General features: G+C 44.7%; 1 protein-coding gene across 6 annotated transcripts in view; it reads right to left on the bottom strand.

Moving 5' to 3' along the window:
• Positions 1-23,528, bottom strand: part of DNAJC7 (DnaJ heat shock protein family (Hsp40) member C7) — a 43,202-nt gene that overhangs the window by 17,108 nt on the left and 2,566 nt on the right. For 2 of the 6 annotated variants that reach the window (XM_054670895.2, XM_016931805.3), the window contains 4 exons: positions 6,641-6,729; positions 3,561-3,685; positions 2,756-2,869; positions 1,319-1,393 (listed from right to left, as the gene is read on the bottom strand). In XM_054670895.2, coding sequence (XP_054526870.2) covers positions 1,319-1,393; positions 2,756-2,869; positions 3,561-3,685; positions 6,641-6,729 — 403 coding nt within the window. Of the gene's footprint in view, positions 1-1,318; positions 1,394-2,755; positions 2,870-3,560; positions 3,686-6,640; positions 6,730-9,516; positions 9,716-22,787; positions 22,868-23,240; positions 23,365-23,528 lie in introns of those variants that run through there. The other 4 variants (XM_063798583.1, XM_016931811.4, XM_024350313.3 and 1 more) reach the window with 4 other exon arrangements.

Here is a 23,528-nt window from a genome sequence, read left to right as displayed (position 1 = left end):
ATGAAGTGACAACTCTGTTCCTTGGATAGTAGTCACAAACTTAAGTGATCCAGAAAATCTCTCCTGATCAGTGGTTTTTAACCTTTTTGGGGGTTATCTACCTCCCCTTTTGAAACTCAAGTGAAAACTATTTCCAAGCACCATCTAAAGAAGAAAGGAGTTACACAGATAAAGCATAATAACTGCGAGGTCTAGAAAGATATCTAGAACTTTTGGCCGGGGAGGTGGCTCACGCCTGTAATCCCAGCACTTTGGGAGGCCAAGGCGGGCAGATCACCTGAGGTCGGGAGTACGAGACCAGCCTGACCAACATGCCGAAACCCCGTCTCTACTAAAAAAAAAAAAAACAAAATTAGCCATGCGTGGGCAGCACATGCCTGTAATCCCAGCTACTCGGGAGGCTGAGGCAGGACAATTGTTTGAACCTGGGAGGCGGAGGTTGCAGTGAGCCGAGATCACGCCACTGCACTCCAGCCTGGGCAACAAGAGCCAAACTCTCTCTCAAAAAAAAAAAAGGCCTGGCGCGGTGGCTGACGCCTGTAATCCCAGCACTTTGGGAGGCTGAGGCGGGCAGATCAGGAGGTCAGGAGTTTGAGACCAGCCTGACCAACATGGTGAAACCCCATCTCTACTAAAAATACAAAAATTAGCTGGGCATGGTGGCGCATGCCTATAATCCCAGCTACTCAGGAGGTTGAGGCAGAAGAATCGCTTGAACCCAGGAGGCAGAGGTTGCAGTGAGCCGAGATTATGCCACTGTACTCCAGCCTGGGTGACAGAGTGAAACTCCATCTCAAAAAACAAACAACAACAACAAAAAACAAAAACAAAAAACAAAACTACAAAACTTAGCCAGGTGTGATGGCATGCGCCTGTAATCCCAGGGTGGCTGAGGCAGGAGAATCGTTTGAACCCGGGAGGCGGAGGTTGCAGTTAGCCACTGTGCTCCAGCCTGGGTGACAGAGTGAGACTAGGCCTCAAAAAAAAAAAAAAAGATTATCCAAACCTAATATTTAATTCCAGCGGGCTTTCCCTTTATTAAGAAGTACACTATTAAACCAGTGCTTTACATCAACAATAGAAACAAACTCAAGTGGCACACTCATTTTACCTTTTATCATAGGGCCAAATATAATTAAGAAAATAAGTACCTTAGCACAAAATATTTTTAAGAGGAAAAGTCAGAAGCCTAATTTAAGTGATAATTTACTATTCTAGAACTTTTGTGCCATACTACTCCTCTTAATTATCACACACACACACGAATGGGAATTTTGTGACAAAGGGCAGATGAGATTATCTCATGGTTGTACTGTACCTTCCGAAAATCTCGCTTCTCAAAATCTGTTTCTGCTATTTTCTCATATTCCATGACTGCATTAGCATTCTTGAACTGCACCGGAAAATCAGACATAGGAAAGTTTTAATGAAGCTGTAGATTAAACAACCACAAAAAAATTAACAAGGCCTTGATGAATTTGAGTTCAGTAAATATACCACACTGCCTCTTTTGATAGAGATAGGGTCGAACGCATACCTCCTGTTGTGAATGGCCATTTTTATGATCCAGTTCTAGGGCTCTCTGGCAACTGCGACAGGCTGCCATGGCATTCCCTAGAGAGAGGTGGTACTCGACCTCTCATAGAAGTCCCTAGGAGATTTTCTTTCAAGAAAATCAGAACCACAGACATTTCACAAATCAAATTGATGAAGATACAGTCAAGACTTCTTAACAGAAGGGCTAGACCCAATCTTCACCCTCAGTTTGAACTTCAAGTCAGGAACACAAGTGTTATGCTTGATATACATGAAATAAAGGCAATGCATTGCCAGGGATTGAGCATACGTTTTGAGATTCTCACTGAAATGCATCTAGGGTAAACTGTATATACAGTCATACACTCTGGTCAACAATGAACTGTATATATGGCAGTGCTCCTGTAAAATTGTAATACCGTATTTTTACTGTACCTTTTCTGTTTAGATACACAAATACCACTGTGTTATAGCTGCCTACAATATTCAGGACAGTAACATGCTATACAGGTTTTAGTCCAGAAGCCACTGCCATATAGCCTAGGTGTGTAGCAGGCTATGCCACCCAGGTTTGTGTAAGTATACTTTACGATTCTGCACAATGACAAAATCACCTAACAAAATGTATGCCTGTCATTAAGCGACACATACTATATATGGAGGTGGAACTAAAACATGTTTTAGCTGCTACCAATTTAATCAAGGCTTGAATTTACTCAAATTCTTTTTTATTTTTTTGAGACAGGTTCTTGCTCTGTTGCCCGGGCTATAGTGCAGTGGTGCGATCACGGCTCAGCCTCAACCTCCTGAGCACAAGCAGTCCTCCCACCTGAGCCTCCTGAGTGGCTGGGAGCACAGGTGCATGGCACCAGGCCTGGCTAATGTAAAAAATTTTTTTGTGGAGACAGGGTCTCACTAAGTCCCAAACTCTTAAATTCTTTAACCTCACTCAAATCAGTCCCTGGAAGCATTTGCCTATTCCCCAGCCATCTCAGAAACACTTCAATTTTCACAGATTTTTAAAAGCTGTCAATCATATTCAAAACTCATTTTACAGATTAGGAAGCTGAGGCTTAGAGAGGCTATGAAACTCGCCTAAAGTCACCCAGGTGTGCTGATGGCAGAAGTGAGACTAGACCTCAGTTCCGACTTTCAAGTAGCCACTCCTCCCAAATATACCATACTGCCTCTTTTGACAGAAACAGGATCAGAGCCGTACCTCTTGTTGTGCCTGAGCATTTTTATGATCCAGTTCTAGGGCTCTCTGGAAGCTGCGACATGCTGCCATGGCATTCCCCAGAGAGAGGTGGCACTTGCCCTCTCGTAGATGTCCCTAAAAGAACACCAAGAGGGAAGAAAAGAAGCATGATTGGCCAAGTGGAAAGAAATCAACAGCAGCAACAGACACCCACACAAAACCAACACAGAGGCCAGGCGCGGTGACTCACACCTGTAATCCCAGCACTTTGGGAAGCTGAGGCGGGCAGATCACTCACTTGGGGTCAGGAGTTTGAGACTAGCCTGGCCAACATGACGAAACTCCGTCTCTTACTAAAAATACAAAAATTAGCCGGGTGTGGTGGCATATGCCTGTGGTCCCAGCTACTCTGGAGGCTGAGGCAGGAGAATTGCCTGAAGCTGAGATCGCACTACTGCACTCCAGCCTGGGCAACAGAGCTAGACTCCATCTCAAAAACAAAAACAAACAAACGAACAAAACTAACACAAAATGAAAATGACTACAGCAGTAGTTCTCAACCTGGGCAATGTGCCCTCCAGGGGACATTTAGCAATGTTAAAAGACATTTTTTGGTTGTTACAACTGGGCAGAGGGGGTGCTACTCATACTCAGTGATTAAAAGTCAGAGATGCTGCTAAACAACCCACAGTGCACAGTAAAGTCCCCCACAACAAAGAATAATCTGGTCCCAAATGTCAGTAGTGTCAAGGTTGAGAAATACGGGGCTAGAGAAACTCAACTGTAGCAACCCAGCCTTCCCCAAACAGCCCCATTACATACATACCCGGACAAAACTGTCATCCAACCTCACTGACTGTTGTGCATCTCCAAGAGCTTCCCGGAACCTTCCAAGCATCATCAAGGTGGCTGCTCGATTACCATAATAGCTAGCATTTTTAGGACACATATCTATAGGAAAGGCAGAAGAACGTAAAACAAAGTTTAGAACAGGTCCCTGCTTTGAAAACTTAGAGAGGGCTGGGCGCAGTGGCTCATGCCCATAATCCCAGTACTTTGGGAGGCCAAGAAGGGCAGACCACTTGAGGTCAGGAGTTCAAGACCAGCCTAGTCAACATGGCACAACCCCATCTCTACTAAAATACAAAAAAAAAAAAAAAAAAATAGCTGGGCGTGGTGGTGGGCCCCTGTAATTCCAGCTACTCAGGAGGCTGAAGCATAAGAATTGCTTGAATCTGGGAAGTGGAGGTTGCAGTGACCCAAGAGCACATCACTGCACTCCAGCCTGGGCGACAGAGGAAGACCCTGTCTCAACAAACAAACAAACAAACAAAAACTTAGAGGGCATCTCCCTCCAAACAATGTTAAGGGAATCTATCTGTAACGCTCATAAACTCTTTTTTCTTCATGGAGACAGGGTCTCACTCTGTTGCACAGGCTACAGTGCTGTGGTGCTATCTCGGCTCACTGTAACCTCTGCCTCCTGGGTTCAAGTGATTCTTGTGCCTTAGCCTCCCAAGCAGCCAAGCAGCTAGGATTACAGGCATGTGCCACCACGCCTGGCTAATTTCTGTATTTTTATTTATTTATTTATTTATTTATTTATTTATTTGAGGCACAGTCTGGCTCTGTTGCCCACGCTGGACTGCAGTGGTATGATCTCTGCTCACTGCATCTTCCGCCTCCTGGGCTCAAACCATCTTCCTACCTCAGCCTCCTAAGTGGCTGGGACCACAGGCACACGCCACCACATCCAGCTAATTTTTGTATTTTTTGTTGAGATGGGGTTTTGCCGCGTTGGCCAGGCTGGTCTTGAACTCCTGGCCTCAAGTGATCCATCTGCCTCAGCCTCCAAAAGCGTTGGGATTACAGGAGTGAGCTATTGCACCCAGCCCTGACACACTCTCTTTAGAACGCCACAGCCAGCACGGTGGCTCACACCTATAATCTCAGCACTTTGGGAGGCCGAGGTGGGCAGATCACTTGAGGCCAGGAGTTTTGAGACCAGCCTGGCCAACATGGCAAAACGCTGTCTCTGCTAAAATACAAAAAAATTAGCCAAGCATGGTGGCACACACCTGCAATCCCAGCTACTCAGGTGGCTAAGGCATGAAAATCGCTTGAAACTAGGAGGTGAAGGTTGCAATAAGCCAAGATTGTGCCACTACACTCCAGCCTGGGTGACAGTGACACTGTCTCAACAATAAATAGGCTGCATCCAAATTTCTGACTGCTTGTACAAATGGACAGCAGCAAGGATACAATCAGTTTTAAAACAAAACAAGGTACGGCTTTAAAGTGTAGTGATTATCTTTTGAGGAGAGAGGCAGCTTATTAATCTTAATGAACTGTTTTGTATAATGAGACATTAAAATGAAATGTGCATGTTGAGTTGGGGTAAGCAAATTAGGTGAGAAGAATGCTGACACGGGATTAAAGTATGCTGGCAAATTAAGCATGGAGATAACTAAGACTTCTTTTATGTACAAAGGCCATTTTCTAAGGTAGTAAATGAATTGACAATGACTAAAATGTATTTAGGTGGGTTTTGCCATAACATTCAGTATTTCTGGAATTGCCTTTAATTTATCAAAAGAAAAACTACCCACCCCAGTTAGAAGAAGTTATCACAGCTGGGCATGGTGGCACATCCCTGTAATTCTAGCACTTTGGGAGGCCAAGGTAGGAGGATCGCTTGAGCCCACGAGTTTGAGACCAGCCGGGGCAACATGGTAAGACCCTGTCTCTATTTTAAAAAATTTAAAGAGTTAAAAAAAAAAGAAAAGAAAAAGAAAAAAGTTATCATTCATGAGTTTGTTTTTTTTTTGAGACGGAGATTCGCGCTTGTTGCCCAGGCTGGAGTGCAGCGGCGTGATCTTGGCTCACTACAACCTCTGCCTCCCAGGTTCAAGCAATTCTCCTGCCTCAGCCTCCTGAGAAGCTGGGATTACAAGCGCCCACCACACCTGGCTAATTTTTGTATCTTTAGAGACAGGGTTTCACCATGTTAACAGGCCAGGCTGAAATGAAATGTGCATGTTGAGTTGGGGTAAGCAAATTAGGGGAGAAGAACTCCTGACCTCAGGTGATCCGCCCGCCTCGGCCTCCCAAAATGCTGGGATTACAGGCATGAGTCACCACGCCTGGCCTTCATGAGATCATTAAGCCTGAAGGAGTTCATATAGTAACAGTTATCAACCCATTAGGCAAAAGGCTACTTCTCAGAGAGAAGCTACTTTTCTCAATTTTTTAATTTAATTTTTGAGATGGAGTTCTTTGGTCGTCCCCCAGGCTGGAGTGCAACGGCAGGATCTCAGCTCACTGCAACCTCCACCTCCTGGGTTCAAGCGATTCTCCTGCCTCAGCCTCCCTAGTAGCTGGGATTACAGGCACGCATCACCACACCCAGCAAATTTTTGTATTTTGTAGAGACAGGGTTTCACCATGTTAGCCAGGCTGGTCTCGAACTCCTGACTTTAGGTGATCTGCCTGCCTTGGCCTCCCAAAGTGCTGGGATTATAGGCGTGAGCCACTGAGCCTGGCCTATTTTTTTTATCTTTTTGAGATGAAGTCTTGCTTTGTTGCCCAGGTTGGAGTGCAGTGGCACAATCTTGGCTCACTGCAACCTCTACCTCCCGAGTTCAGGCAATTCTCCTGCCTCAGCCTCCCAAGTAGCTGGGATTACAGGTGCCCGCCACCAGGCCCAGCTAATTTTTGTATTTTTAGTAGAGACAGGGTTTCGTCATGTTGGCCAGAGTGGTCTGAAACCCCTGATCTAAAGTGATCCGTCTGCTTTGGCCTCCCAAAGTGCTGGGATTACAGGCGTGAGCCACCAGGACTGGCAGCTACTTTTAATAATATTTGGCAAGTAAATGTTTTCTAGCGTAAGTATCAGTTCTTTCTCACCTATGGCTTTTGTGTAATAATTATAAGCTTCATTGTAATCTTTCTTGGCATAGTATGCATTTCCTTGTTCCTTGAAAGTCTCTGCTTCCCTGAAAACGAAAGAGAAAGAGAATCATGTTACTTTACAAAGGGAATAACCTCTGTAATCTTACAGGAGCAATCTTTGGTCTAGAGCCCGCAGCACACTGAGCTGAAAGTTAGTGTGATACTTGAAGGAATTTATAGATTTGTTGAATAGGCCAATGGACCAAAAGGAGGTGCTAATGAAAGAATCCAAGTTCTTCAGATGCTCCTTTTTGTCACTTAGATACATTCAAACTAAATCAAGAAAACCCCTCTTATGTTCCTGCCTCACCTCACTATTTCTGTCTGTAGTCATCCTCCCCGCAGGACAAATTTAGACATTCCCTCATGGCAAGGAATTTTTCTATCTCCTTCCACAGTGTCACAACTGCTGCCTCTTTTGCAAACTTACAGGAAAAATGGTTACTCCATTCAGGGCAACTTATTTCTCAATGTGAAATAGGTCACATCCTCAAGAGTTTTAATAATTTCATCTCCTGAAAAGTGGCTCATGCATTTGTCACCGGAAGAACAAGCAGAGCAAAGGCAGGTGGCAAAAGAGTTAAAAGCATAGCATGTTGGTGTTTAAGACAGGAACAGAGCTGAGTGACAGCAGAGACTAAGACCATGGATGACAGGGACATATGAGGTACAGGATGCCAGTGCCATACTATAAGGAGCACCCATCCACTGGTGTTCCCTCTTCCCATCACAACAATGTAGGTACTTGCTGCCCTCTTTGTACTCCCTCCAGTACCTTATATATTCAGCAACTGGGTGATAGCAGTATTTTTTCCCTACCTCTAAGATGTTTTTTGAAACTGTGCCATTAGACAAAGTATACTTTCCTAAACTTTGTCCTAAAGGAACAATGTTATATAATTGGGAATTAGATTCCTGAGCAAGTACCTAGAATCAAATCAGACATGAACAACAATGTTTTAAAAGAACTAGTAACCTCTATCAAGATACTCAAAATCATTCCACTGCTCAAGTGATAAAGATAATTCTTTACTGAAATGATTACTGCAACATTAACTAAGTACCTGATCATTTTTGTTATGAGAAACATCTTTCTTTTCCTGTTGTTCACATGCAAAAAAGAACCTAGTTTGGGGTTGCCTGAAGTTGAGGCAAAAGTCCTAGTTCTTAAACCTTGGTGATGGTATAGCAATTTACAGCTTGAGTCTACGGATATCTGCATTAGGGAAATTTGTGATTTACTTAAGTATTTTAAACTACAAACTGGTAAAGTCGCCCTCCTTTTATTGAGGTGATCCTCCCTCTCCATTCTTCTCCATCACTGTCCTGGCAAGCCCTACTAATATGAAAAGGCTGCTAGAAGGAGAAGGCAAATGGGAATGACCTATAAATGCTGACAGCTGTGAAATGTGATGGATATAAATCTGCTTGAGTAACTGTCTATACCAACTATCACAATGCTGAAAAGAGGCCTTCTGCTATGAAAAATCTTCAAGAAAGATCCCCCAATTGCAAGATTTAAAGAACCAACTGAAATCTTGCTACATGGTATTCACCATCCTGTAACTCTAAATTAAGCAAAGTGCTTATAAAAACTCTCAGGAGCCTATCCTTTAAGAGCAGACATGCCAAGGGATTTGAACAAAGGACTTCCCCAAAACTGGATTTCGATTAGTCAAACTGCTGTGAAGAAATGGAGTAGCAAATTCCAAAGTAAGACATTAGGCCCAAACTCTATCAGAGAAGATCTAGCCTCTTCTTCAGTTGGCTAGTGGCTAAGAATATACAAATCTTTGAGGAAAACGAAGACATCTAGGTACCTGGGGAGACACTGTGTCAGCAGTATAAAGCTTGTTAGTCGAAAGTGAAATAATGTACAGGGCTGCTGAAAGGTGCCCCTAGTCTCCTCCTTCCTAAGACACTACCCCTATGGAGGTCGGGGAGTTCAGGACTGGCTTCTAGAAAAAATGCAAAGGATGATTTTGGTGGACAGTTAGTAATAACTACTGAGGCCAGGTACTTTCCATACAGTATCCTCTATAAAACACAGTCCGGTGAACTTCATTATTCCCATTTTTCAAAAGAGGAAATAAGGCCTGGGGGTTAAATAACTTGCCTGAGGTCAGGATGTTACCCATGTTTGTCAGAATACAAAGCTTGTGCACTTTCTACTATGCCAAGCTTTCTCTCTAATGCTTGCCTCCACTTACTGCTAACTATTTTGAAAATTAATCTGTACTACGAGGAGTAAGACATGGACAATATATGTAAGACATGGACAATACGTATAAATTTGTTTAAACTAAGACACACAGTACGCCCCACATGTAATATTCAACCCCAGAACCAAAATCGGTATTTAAATAAGCTAAATGACATTCCTAACAATTAGTCATAGAGGAAGCAGGGCTCCTTTCTCTTTAAGATGCAAGACCTAGTGAACTGGACTTTGCCTCCCCAAAGAAATGCATTTCATTTTAGTAAATGGTGAGTAGATTCCATTCTAGAGCAAACAAAGCAAGTAATGTAGAGTCAGCCCACAGCAAAAAGAACAAGAAGAATTGTGTTGTGACAAGTTGCCATGTTTTTAACCTCACACTGCACAGCATCAGGCCAGAATTAGCTATTCCCACACAACTGCCTCATGAAAAGGACTTATTTTCATAGAAACGTGGCTGATTAACAGCTGCCTAAACAATGGGCACTTAGTGCTTTTAGACTGAACGCTTATTTTTTGCCTCCAGGTCCAATGCCCAAAGTGGACTGGAGTCCCTCCTTCATTTTGAACCTCCCCACCAAATACACAACAAGCTTTAACCAATGGGCCTGACCCTGCGAGACCAGTCGAGGAAAGAGTGGATCTTTGGAATCCAGCATGGCAGCAGCAAGAACTGAACAAGGCTGCATCAGGAACAATTCCAGGGTCAAATCCATTCAAGTCCTGCCCTGGAAGTCTTAGAAAGGGCTGAAGCTTGTTCAAGTTGCCTTTACAGCAAAGGGACTGAAGGATGAGATGTCAAAGGCGTGGGACTGGAAAAAAAGGAGAAGAGCTGGTTAACACTGGAATTGAAGGCAATCTGGTGGTGGCATCTGTCACTCACTCACTGCCAGGGTCAATTCATCTGATAGCCAAGTGAGGTTGTAACATGCACCTACTGAAACACACCAGTACTGAGAAAAGAAGACTTAGGATTAATTGGCTTCACCTAGACCAATTTAAAAAAAAAAGGATTCCCAATGCACTAAATTAAACTACAGATTATTTTCTGTGGCTACAAAATTAAATTCAGATTAAACTCTTAAATATAATACCACAGCAAAATATAGACTTGGCCATAACTGACCTGATGGTACTATTAACAACTACAATATATTTCTAGTGTTGTTTCAGATTTTCGAAGCATTTCCAATGAAGATTTTCAATTTTTTTTTTTTTTTTTTTTTTTTTTTTTAGATGGAGTCTAACTCTTTTGCCCAGGCTGGAGGGCAGTGGCATGAACTCGGTTCACTGCAGCCTCTGCCTCCTGGGTTCAAGTGTTCTCTCGCCTTAGCCTCCCGAGTAGCTGGGATTACAGGCATGTGCCACCATGCCCAGCTATTTTTTGTATTTTTATTAGAGATGGGGTTTCATCACGTTGGCCAGACTGGTCTCAAACTCCTGACTGCAAATGATCCACCTGCCTAGATCTCTCAAAGTGCTAGTAGGATTAAAGGCGTCAGCCACCACGCCTGGCCAAGATTTTCAAATGGCCTTCTGAGGTGGTTATGGCAATAATTTCACCTATCCTCCAACAGAGGAAGAGCTAGTGAGACAACCAAGATGGCTGCACAGGTCTCCTAAGTCCTAGAAGTTTATGTTTTCCCCCACATCCTGTTAGTGTCAAGGCTTTTAGATTAAAACTAATTTATCCAGTTCTCCCACCAAATCCTTGGGTCAACTTCTAAGCAGAATAGCTTCACAGCTCTGATTCACCAAGAGATGCTGGGAATGACTCCACCTCCACCAATCCAGTCTTTTCATTTTAACTGACAGTAATAAAGTTGCATGAAAACAGCTACTGAAAGGTTTTCCAAAAAAATCTGTCCTCTCTGGATGCATGGAGGATCTCTCACAACAGGATCAGCACACTGGAAGCCCTGGCCTTCAGAGAAGACATCCCATTCATGGTCTCCTTTGCTATTTTAAAATGTTATTTCTTTGTTTTTCAGAAATAACCTTGCTGGGCGCAATGTCTCACGCCTGTAATCCCAGCACTTTAGGAGACAGAGACAAGAAGACTGCTTGAGCGCAAGAGTTTGAGAACAGCCTGGAAAACACAGGGAGACTCTGTCTCTACAAAAATTTAAAAATTAGCTGGGCATGGTGGTGCAAGTCTGTAGTCCCAACTACTTGGGAGGCTAAGATGGGAGGATCACTTGAGCCCGGGAGGTTGAGGCTGTAATGAGCTGTGAGTATACCACTGCACTCTAGCCTGAATGACAGAGCAAGACTGTCTAAAAAAAACAAAACCACCCACCAGTAAGAAAACTGCAGCTTTGAAAACTTGCTCTTCTACAAAAAATAAACGTTCGTTAAAATCTGTATATCCTTTAGACATGTAGTTACATTATCTCTCTGAATTCAGCATTCATTCATTGCTGACACTAATTACTCCAACAAACACTGCTAAGGGAATCATTTGGTATCACACAGGTCTTAGCAGGGCTCAGCATCATGTGATTAAATCAGACAACTTGGGCTTATGGTTGCTAGCCAACTTTGCACATTTACAGCTCAACTAAATTAAAAACACATTAAAACATCATAGTTGACATTGCAACATGCCCCAAATTAGATGCCCTATAAAAATTTCCATTTTCTCTCTAAATACTTCCAAGTTGAACACTTAAGATCTCTGCGTTGGGTCAACTAGTCTAACTTTTAGCAATTAAAGCATCAATCAGAAACTTTAGTCAGCCTACACTAATGCAGAATTAATTGTGTGGTAGTTTTAAAAATGTCATTAACATGGCTGGGTTCTCTCTGGAATTGCTTGACATATCACGTATTTGCAGATTATTAAAACAGGGATGAGATTCTTCATCATTTTAAAATTTATTCCACCTCACTGCATGAAAAACCGACTAGCATGGTTTCATTATTCTGCAACATTTGTAACCTAGGAAATGTGGATCCGAATTTTATATGACAAAAAGCACACCGCACTGTGGTTTGATTTTGTTTTTTCTTTTTTTTTGAGACGAAGTCTGGCTCTGTCACCCAGGCTGGAGTGCAGTGGCGCAATCTTGGCTCACTGCAATCCCCACCTCCTGGGTTCAAGCAATTCTCCCACATCAGCCTCCCTAGTAGCTGGGATTACAGGCACACGCCACCATGCCTGGCCAATTTTTTTTTTGAGAAAAGAGCTTTATTTATTTATTTATTTATTTATTTTTATTTTTTGAGACACAGTGTGACTGTCACCCAGGCTAGAGTGCAGTGGCGTGATCTCAGCTCACTGCAAGCTCTGCCTCCCAGGTTCATGCCATTCTCCTGCCTCAGCCTCCCGAGTAGCTGGGACTACAGGTGCCCACAACCACGCCTGGCTGATTTTTTTGTATTTTTAATAGAGACGGGATATCATCGTGTTAGCCAGGATGGTCTCAATCTCCTGACCTCTGTCACCTCTGTTACCTAGGCTGGAGTGCAGTGGCGCAATCTCGGCTCACTGCAACCTCCACGTCCTGGGTTCAAGCAATTCTCCCACCTCAGCCTCCTGAGTAGCTGGGATTACAGGCACACGCCACCACGCCTGGCCAATTTTTTTTTTTTTTTGAGAAAAGAGCTTTATTTATTTATTTATTTATTTATTTAATTTTTGGGAAATTATAGGCTCACGCCTATAATCCCAGGAGGCTGAGGCAGAAGGGTTGCTTGAGCCCAGGAGGTCGAGGCTGCAGCAAACCATGTTCCTGCAGCCTGGGTGACAGAGTGAGACCCTGCCTTTAAAAAAAACAAAACCAGGCTGGGCACGGTGGCTCACGCCTGTAATCCCAGCACTTTGGGAGGCCGAGGCAGGCAGATCATGAAGTCAGGAGTTCGAGACCAGCCTCATCAATATGGTGAAACCCCATCTCTACTAAAAATACAAAAATTAGCCGGGCGTGGTGGCATGCACCTGTAATCCCAGCTACCCGGGACGCTGACGCAGGAGAATCCCTTGAACCCAGGAGACGGTGGTTGTGATGAGCCAAGGTTACACCACTGCACTCCAGCCTGGGCAACAGAGCAAGACTCCGTCTCAAAAAAAAAAAAAAAAAAAAAGTCCAGGCACGGTGGCTCACGCCTATAATCCCAGCACTTTGGGAGGCTGGGCAGGCAGATCACAAGGTCAGGAGATCAAGACCATCCTGGCTAACACGGTGAAACCCCATCTCTACTAAAAGTACAAAAAAGGATTAGCCAGGCATGGTGGCAGGCGCCTGTAGTCCCAGCTACTCAGTAGGCTGAGGCAGGAGAATGGTGTGAACCTGGGAGATGGAGCTTGCGGTGAGCTGACATCGCGCCACTGCACTCCAGCCTGGGCAACAGAGCGAGATCCTGTCTCAAAAAAAAAAAAAAGAAAAAGAAAAAGATACCTTTCTTTTCCTTTAGGCTATTAATAATAATACTTTATACTGCCAATGAGTCAATATCCCTTATGCATTCCTCTTACATTTACTACTCCCCAAATGTCGCCTTACTCTATGATTGTTATGCTCCATTTATTTTATTCAGTCAAACTTACTAGTTGCCTGTTGATCTAGAAATGCCCTCCACCCTTCAGAATTCACGGGATCTTGGCCAGTCAGAGTAGAAATTCTTTCCTCCTTCCCACAGTCCGAGACCTCTTGTCCCCAATGGCATGTCACAGGGCCTGTTTCATGTTGCACTCTCCCTGACCTTCATGACAGAATAAAGTAAAAGGAGCCCAGGAGCCTAACTTCTATTCCATCTTACCAAAAGCATATCATTTAGTTTCTTTTTTAAGAAAAAAATTTCTTTTTTTTTTGGAGACAGTCTCATTCTATTGCCCAGGCCAGAGTGCAGTGGTGAGATCTCGGCTCACTGCAATCTTCACCTCCCAGGTTCAAGCGATTCTTGTGCCTCAGCCTCCCTAGTAGCTGGGACTACAGGCACGCACCACCATGCCCGGCTAAATTTTTGTATTTTAGTAGAGATGGGGTTTCACTATGTTGCCCAGGCTGGTCTCAAACTCTTGAGCTCAGGCAATCCACCTCCTCAGCCTCCCAAAGTGCTAAGATTACACGCATGAGCCACCACAATTGGCCAGAAAAAACTGCCTTTTTTTTTTTTTTTTTTTTTTTGAGACAGAATTTCGCTCTTGTTGCCCAGGCTGGAGTGCAATGGCGTGATCTCAGCTCACCGCAACCTCCGCCTCCCAGGTTCAACTGATTCTCCTGTCTCAGCCTCCCAAGTAGCTGGGATTACAGGCATGTGCCCGGTAAGAAGTTTCTTTTTTAAAAAAAAACTAGGCTGGGCAAGGTGGCTCATGTCTATAATCCCAGCACTTTGGGAGGCCAAGGAGGGTGGATCACCTGAGGTCAGAAGTTCAAGACCAGCCTAGGCAACATGGTGAAACCCCATCTCTACAAAAATACAAAAATTAGCCGGGCATGATGGAGGGTGCCTGTAATCCCACCTATTCGGGAGGCTGAGGCGGGAGAATTATTTGAACCCAGGAGGCGGAGGTTGCAGTGAGCCGAGACTGTGCCATTGCACTCCAGCCTGGGCAAGAGTGAGACTCCGTCTCAAAAAAGAAAAAAAAAAAAATCTACTATTCTACAAGTGAAATGTCAATATAAGTTTCACATAGATAAGTGGAAGTCACAGGTATAGATATATATATAGATATAGATTTTTTTTTTGAGACGGAGTCTCGCTCTGTCACCCAGGTTGGAGTGCAGTGGCGCCATCTCGGCTCATTGCAAGCTCCGCCTCCTAGGTTCACGCCATTCTCCTGCCTCAGCCTCCCAAGTAGCTGTGACTACAGGCGCCCGCCACCACGCCCAGCTAATTTTTTTGTATTTTTAGTAGAGACGGGGTTTCACCGTGTTAGCCAGGATGGTCTCAATCTCCTGACCTCATGATCCGCCCACCTCGGCCTCCCAAAGTGCTGGGATTACAGGCGTGAGCCACCGCGCCGGGTCAGACATATATTTTTTGAGACAGACTCTCACTCTTGTTGCCCAGGCTGGAGTGCAGTGGTGTGATCTCAGTTCACAGCAATCTCTGCCTCCCAGGTTCAAGTGATTCTCCTGCCTCAGCCTCCTGAGTAGCTGAGATTACAGGGCCCCACTACCATGCCTGGCTAATCTTTGTTTATTTTAATAGAGATGAGGTCTTGCCATGTTGGCCAGGCTGGTCTTCAAACTTCTGACCTCAAGTGATCCGCCAATCTCTGCCTTCCAAAGTGTTGGGATTAAAGGCGTGAGCCATCACGCCCGGCCATAGATATATGACTTGGAATAATTCTATAAATATGGCAAGGTATTTATGCTCGGTGCTTCATCCAGAAAAAAATAGAAGGTGAGCGCTATCCAACTGCTACCTTTTAGCAAAGCTATCTGCTACTCAGCTTTCTTTACCCAATTTCCTACAGAATAGATAGTTTTCACCTTAAAGCACAAATGGAACAACCCTCCACACATCTCCGCTAATAAAGAGAAGGCAGAAGATGAAGAAAATTCCTTAACATACCAGTTCAAATTGTCCTCTGGGTGGACATTCAAGGAGAAGCCTCAACACGGGCAGAGTCAGAAGGGACCCAAAATGCACCAGAGGAATCACAGACTGTCTACACAAAGCAGCAGCACTCCCTACTGTTCAGGCAGGGACGGACACCAGCCAGCAAGCTGTGCCTGGCTATGCAGCTGGCTATGCCTTATTCAGTAAGGAAGAAAAAGCAAGCAACCAATTCAATCCCTACAGAAATCCCATCACTGCAGGCAGAAACATATTCACTTGGAAATACTTGTCTCAACGGTGAGTTTGAAATTTATTTTAGGTCCTTAAATGAGAGGTGTCACAATCTATTACATCTACCTAACCTTCACTTATCCCTGGGGAGAGGAAACCCAACAATGAAGCTACTTCTGGGAAACATGCTTCTCTGAAACCATTCTGAGGATACAAGTCACTGGCTTTTCAGCATTAGCCAGAGGCTTGTTTTCATAACATATCCCCAAACCCACCATTTTCCATCCCTCGGTTCCCTATTCTGTGACATCTCCCACTATAGGGACACCAGCACCCATCAAAAATTTAAAACTGAGGAACTACAATTAAGGAAAAGGCTGCTTTGGCCTGGCGCAGTGGCTCACGCCTGTAATCCCAGCACTTGGGAGGCCGAGGCGGGCAGATCCTGAGGTCATGAGATCAAGACCATCCTGGCCAACATGGTGAAACCCGTCTCTACTAAAAATATAAAAAATTAGCTGGGCATGGTGGCATGCAACTGTAGTCCCAGCTACTCAGGAGGCTGAGGCAGGAGGATAGCTTGAACCCAGGAAGCGGAGATTGCAGTGAGCCGAGATCGTGCCATTGCACACTCCAGCCTGGAGACACAGCAAGACTCCATCACAAAGAAAGAAAGAAAGAAAGAGACAGACAGAAAGAGAGAAAGAAAGAGGCTACTTCCTAGGCCGGGTGCAGTGGCTCACGCCTATAATCCCAGCACTTTGGGAGGCCAAGGCAGGCGGATCACCTGAGGTCGAGAGTTCGAGACCAGACTGACCAACATGGAGAAACCCTGTCTCTACAAAAAAAAAAAAAAAATACAAAATTAGCCGGGCGTGGTGGCGCATGCCTGTAATCCCAGCTACTCAGGAAGCTGACTCAGGAGAATTGCTTGAACCCGGGAGGCGGAGGCTGCAGTGAGCCAAGATTGCGCCATTGCACTCCAGCCTGGGCAACAAGAATGAAACTCTGTCTCAAAAATATATATATATAAAGGCTGCTTCCTGAGTTTTTTTGGGTGGAGTGGGGTGGGGTGGAGATGGGAACTAGAGTGGGGAGGAGCCTGGATTGTCAACGGTATTTCACTTCTCAAAGTTGTCTTGGTTCCTTAGTTCAACAGGTGGCTAACTGTCTCAGGGCAAACTGTCCAAGGAAGAACTCTCAGGACAGAAACTCCAAAAACAAGAGAGGGTCCTGCTTGCCCCTCACACTCTCTCCAAAAGTAATATTAGAATCAAGAGAGATGGTTAACACTGCTTATCTGACAATCTGGCCTCCCCACACAAATTGTAAGTCACATGCCAATAGAATTTCACGTCTCAGAATAAGACCTGAGAGTCATATATTCCTCCTATTACCATTCTCAAAAGCCTCAACCACTCATATTCTTACCCATGGTGAGGGTAAAACATAGGAATTGCCATTTTGATCCGAATGGGAGAAGGAAAAACAGTGTCACTCCAATAAAATGAATAGCCTGTTAGGATAACTGCACTTTGAATTTTGTTCTTACTTCGAAAGTTTAAAAGAATACCTGGAAAGACCTCTGAGTAACTTCCACATCACTCAGTGCTGGAGAAAGGGGACCAAAGACTAGTGCAGTAAGGGAGAAATGGGCTCTCAGAGGGACTCTGCATCAGGCCACAAAGCAACTAGGCAACTGCTGACTATTGTTCTCCAATCTTCTAAAGTCCTGAAGAATAAAAAAGCAAGTGCCCAGTACTCAGCTTTTCAAAACCATTAAAATACAAACTTCAATGACTAAACTAATCCCTGATTGGCTGGAAGGTACAATAAGGCTGGGCTTTCGGCCAATCAGAGTTCTGTTTGTTGGGAGTGGACTGGACTCTAAGCCACTGCCACTCACTTGGCCCTATATTTTCTCAAAATTCTTGTTTCTCTGGCACTAGTTAACATGTGGATCTGAACTAAAGCACTAAGAGAGAACCTTTCTCTGTACTCTACCTTTGCTCCAGTTATGATTATGTACTTTGCCATCTGTTAGTATCAGGGTTCAATTAATTTGCCAGTATTGAGAATTCTGTATTCCTAGGTTTATCCCTTCCTTAACTTATTTCTCCTCCCATCTCCCATTTCTTCACATCTGACTACACTTAGTGCACAGCAAAAGGAAAATAGTGTTTCTCACTGATTTGGGTTCCAGGTCAAAGATAAATTCCCACTCAGTTTGGAGGCTTACTGAAATGTCTAGGTGCTTGCTCTGAAACTTCAAGAGGAAGATTAGAAGGACACATTCCTAAGAATTTAAAACCAGGTAAGGAAGAAAGCTGGGGAGGCATGCCCACAAGCTCTTCAGTTAAGTGAGGCCACAAACTCAAAAACACCATGCAAAGCTGCAGCAAACGAACAGCAACTACAGGAAACCCGGGACATGAATTCAGAGTTCAGTTGTTCCCATTAACAATCTGAATAGAGAAATAAAAGGCAAAATCCTAATTGCAAAGAGTGTACAATACCTAGGTAGTAAGGGCCTAATAAGAATTGCTCTTATTTGTGCCCATCAGGAAAACATACAGAGAAGTTAAGTTTATCAGCTCAAGGAATCAGGTAAGGATGTCCTGACTCTTAAGTCTATGGATCCCTTGATTCTTTTAGATCTTGTTGTCCAGTCACACTAGGTATATGCTGAGACACGTTAAGTGTTTTCTCTTTGAAAAACAATTTGAGGTTGGGTGTAGTGGCCCACGCCTGTAATCCCAGCACTTTGGGAGGACAAGGCGGGCAGATCATGAGGTTAAGAGATCGAGACCATCCTGGCCAACATGGTAAAACTCCGTCTCTATTAAAAATACAAAAATTAGCTGGGTGTGGTGGCACACGCCTATAGTCCCAGCTACTCGGGAGGCTGAGGCAGGAGAATCATTTGAACCCAGGAGGTGGAGTTTGCAGTGAGCTGAGATCACACCACTGCACTCCAGCCTGGTGACAGAGTGAGACTCCGTCAAAAAGAAAAGAAAACAATTTGAAATCCCTCAAGTTTACCATAAGAAAGACTCCCTATAGAGATCAAGCTGTTTCCCAGCCCAGGAGATATAACAAGAGATCCTTAACTCAAGACAGGTATTCCCATATTAGGTAAAGCAGTCAGCAACTTCCCAGGAAAATATAAAGCCTTAAGTTAGTTGAAATGTGAAACATCTGAAGTTTAACCCTCTGGCTCATAAATAGCTTTGCCTGTTTTGGTGAGCAAAGAGAAATAATCTTCATGCATAGAATCCTGATCTGTTTTGGAGTGCCAACTAATATATCTTTTATTTTAGCCCCAACCCTTTTTTTTGAGACAGGGTTTCACTCTGTCACCCAGGATGCAGTGCAGTGGTGTGATCACAGCTCACTGCAGCCTCGACCTCCCCCAGCTCAGGTGATACTTACACCTCAGCCTCCCAAGTAGCAGGGCCTACAGGTATGCACCATCACACCCTGCTAATTTTTGTATTTTTTTTTACAGAGATGGGGGGCGGGTTTCACCACGTTGCCCAGGTTGGTCTCGAACTCCTGGCCTCAAGCAATCCACTGGCCTCAGCCTCCCAAGGTGCTGGAATTACAGGCGTGAGCCACCGCACCCAGCCTTAAATGTTTTTATAGAGACTAAGTCTCACTATGTTGCCCAGGCTGGTCTCAAACTACTGGGCTTAAGCGATCCTCTCATTTTGGCCTCACAAAGTGCTAGGATTACAGGCGTGAGCCACTAAGCCTAGCCTTATTTTAGTTTCTTGGCTGCTGTAAGGGAAACAGAACTTTGTCAGAGTGACATGCAAAAAAATTGAAATCCATCTCTTTTCTCTACAGAAACACTAAAGCTAAGGAAATAAAACATGTAGCCATTTAAAATGCTGCAATCGTGAAGTCCGTCTTAAAAGCTCCTCTCATTTTGCCCCCCTATGGGACTGTGACAACTTAGCAGCAGCAGGACATGTCTTAAGCCAAGACGTAAGGAAGGAAGGACTCCTTACAAAGCTGGACCTCACAAAAACAACCCGAGAGACTCATTAACTCTTGATCCCTAAATGAACTGGTAGGAGGACCACAACAACAGAGGCAGGAACTTGGCCAAAGAACTCTAACCAAGCCAGACAGTAAAAGGGCATTTGTAAGGGATGCCCCTATCACTGCCCTCTGCTATGGCCACACAAGAGGAATCCAGGACACAGGAAAAACATAAAACCACCTCCCTCCAAAGCTTCTAAATCTCCATCCCATTTTCAGCACTCGAAAAATCATACATAAACAAGGCTTTTTCATACTAACAGAGCCTAATGTTTATTCTTTTTTTTGAGACAGAGTTTCACTCTTGTCGCCCAGGTTGGAGTGCAATGGCGCGATCTCGGCTCACCGCAACCTCCGCCTACCGGATTCAAGTGATTCTCCTGCCTCAGCCTCCAAGTCGGTGGGGCTACAGGCATGCACCACCATGCCTGGCTAATTTTCTTTTCTATTTTTAGTAGAGATGGGGTTTCTCCATGTTGGTCAGGCTGGTCTCAAACTCCCGACCTCAGGTGATCAGCCTGCTTCAGCCCCCAAAGTGCTGGGATTATAGGCATAAGCCACCGCGCCCGGCCAATGTTTATTCTTCTAAGGATGTCTGATATGGCAAAAAGTTAAACTGATTTTTTTGTTTATTTCACTTATTTTCCTTTTTCTTTTCTTGAAATGGAGTCTCACCGTGTCGCCCAGGCTGGAGTGCAATGGTGTGACCTTGGCTCACTGCAACCTCCGCCTCCCGGGTTCAAGCGACTCTCCTGCCTCAGACTCCCGAGTAGCTGGGATTACAGGTGCCCACCACTACGCCCAGCTGTTTTTTCTATTTTTAGTAGAGATGGGGTTTCACCATGTTGGCCAGGCTGGTCTCAAACTCCTGACCTCGTGATCTGCCCACCTCAGCCTCCCAAAATGATGGGATTACAAGTGTGAGCCACTGCACCCAGCCAATTTTCCTTTTGATTTGTGCACAAAAGTGGTATATAATAAATAACTATGTTTAAGTCTGTTCAAAACAGTGCTATATATGAGAAACATAAAAGTCTGATAAGAATGCATTTTTTTCTTTTTTTAATTGATTTTTTTTTTTTTTTGAGACGGAGTTTTGCTCTTGTTGCCCAGGCTGGAGTGCAATGGCATGATCTCCCCTCACCACAACCTCTGCCTCCTGGGTTCAATCAATTCTCCCACCTCAGCCTCCTGACTAGCTGGGATTACAGCATCACCACGCCTGGCTAATTTTTGTATTTTTAGTAGATGGGGTTTCACCGTATTAGTCAGGCTGGTTTCGAACTCCTGACCTCAGGTAATCCACCCGCCTTGGCCTCCCAAAGTGCTGGGATTACAGGTGTGAGCCACCACACCCAGTCTTTTTTCTTTTTTTAATTAATTTTTTTCTGTCACTATTTGAACTACAGGAATAATGCATGTTGTCATTTTTAATTTACAGTTACATTTTCTTAGTGACAGATAAAATAATTTGCATTCTGCAATCACTGACTTTTTTTTGAGATGGAATCTCACTTTGTCACCCAGGCTAGAGTGCAATGGCCCGATCTCAGCTCACTGCAACCTCCACCTCCTGAGTTCAAGCGATTCTCCTGCCTCAGCCTCCTGTGTAACTGGGATTACATGTGCGTGCCACCACGCCCCGCTAATTTTTGTATTTTTAGTAGAGACAGGGTTCTGCCATGTTGGCCATGCTGGTTTCAAACTCCCGACCTCAGCTGACCCACCTGCCTCGGCCTCCCAAAGTGCTGGGATTACAGGTGTGAGCTACTGCACCCAGCCTAATGACACTTAAATTCCATGAAATAAGGTAGTTTACCTTATTTTGTTGTACTGCTATCAAATACCATGTTTTGTGTGATGTGGTCACATTACAGCATAACCTATTTTATTATATGTCTTCAGGTTCATTTACTCCAATTTTATGATAGACTATCCTCTAAGGCTGTGATTGAAGAAATGTATTTGCTTAAGATAGGAGGCTATGAAATGAAGTCCAAAATAGGGACACTCTACATCAGAGATTTACAATGAGTAGGGTGAGTTTTTAAAATTACCTATGGCCGGCCCGGCACAGTAGCTCACGCCTGTAATCCCAGCACTTTGGGAGGCCGAGGTGGGCGGATCACGAGGTCAGGAGATCGAGACCATCGTGGCTAACAGGGTGAAACCCCATCTCTACTAAAAATACAAAAAAAAAAAACAATTAGCCGGATGTGGTGGCGGGCACGTGTAGTCCCAGCAACTGGTGAGGCTGAGGCAGGAGAATGGTGTGAACTCAGGAGGCGGAGCTTGCAGTGAGCTGAGGTCGCGCCACTACACTCCAGCCTGGGCGACAGAGCGAGATTCCGTCTCAAAAAATAAAAAAATAAAAAATAAATAACCTATGGCCAAATCCCTATTTACAGTATAAAGAACCACTGAACTCTTTCCAAATACAAGTAAATCTCTACAATTAATTTAAGCTCCGTCTGCACTGGGAGGAATTTTGTTTCCCATTGTGCAGCTCTTTAATGATGTATAAGGGTTGATGATGCTTAGCTTTGAATATCTAGGAAGAAGTAGGAACAACATGAAAGCTCAAAATTAAGAACAGAGACTGGACTCTGGTGTCCTGGCTTCTCTGATATCCCAGGGGCCTATTACACTTTGTCAGGCCCCTCAGCTCCCAGCAGATCAGGAACTTGAGATCTGGCTGTGGTAACCACCCTCAAGCTTGATAACTATTCATTGCGTCCGAGTACTTCTTATATTTCGAACTCATCAGATAGTAAAAATCTCAGAATCCTGATTTCAGATCTCATGAACTAATTCTACATCACCACCTCAAATTACCCAGCCTGAAGACACAACGGGCTTGGTATGAAGATATAAAGTATGTTGCAAAGAGACTGAAGGCACTGTAGACATCTTGAACAAAAGGGTCAGACTAACCCGCAGCTGATAAGGAAAGGGCTCCAAACTTCTAGAACCTTCTTGTCAATTCTGCTTTAGGATTAGAACAAGTATGACTACCCACAACTCTGTTCCAACCCCACTTCCAATAATCTGGCCTAACTGTTGCCAGAATCTAGAGCGTTCTCGAAAACCACTCACTCAGCAGCTCCCTTGGCTAGTCCGACTGGCAATCTCGAACCACTGCAGCTGCTTCGGAGTGCCAACAGCGCCCAAGCAGTTGCCCTCTTCCTTGGTGCTTAACTTAAGAAAGAACAGTGCTGGGAAGGATAAAGATCACCCAGGAAGGACAGGGGAAGAGGAGTCTGACGTAGAGAACACGAGATAAGCCCCTCGCTCTTCCTTTTTTTCTCTGTCATCTTTGACTTCTGGGATAACCGGGGGCAACCAGGTCAATTATGGAGACACACAATCACTTCGAACCCAGACTAGTGATCGCTGGGGTATAATTACAAGGGAAAACGGGGTGAGGAGGGCAAAGGTTTTGGAGACGGAAAGTGCAGACAGGCAACAATGCACAGAAGTTAACAAGAGAAGGCGGGGGTCGGGGGCGATGTAAGGAAGTCGTCATCGACGCCGCGCCGCTTCCCCCACCTCGCACCAGACCTCTGAAATTGCCCTCGGAGACTCGGCCTCTCCTATAAGGACGATCGTCCTCTCAGCTGGAGAACAAGGCCATGCCTCAGCTCCTACGCCAGGCGGAAGCGGGAGAGGAAGGCCGACCCCCAAGAGCGCCCCTTCAGGGGGTCCATCCGGCCTTGATCTCAGATGGGGGGGTGTTTGCGGAGGGCGGGGCATCGCCTCAACAGCTGGGGGCTGCATCATGGCAGGAACGAGTTTCCCTGAGCCACGGAGCTGCAGGTCGCCTCCTCTACTACCCTG

This window comes from Pan troglodytes, chromosome 19, assembly GCF_028858775.2.
Source record: "Pan troglodytes isolate AG18354 chromosome 19, NHGRI_mPanTro3-v2.0_pri, whole genome shotgun sequence".
Classification (NCBI taxonomy): Eukaryota; Metazoa; Chordata; class Mammalia; order Primates; family Hominidae; genus Pan; species Pan troglodytes.
This window is presented reverse-complemented; position numbering and strand designations above follow the sequence as displayed.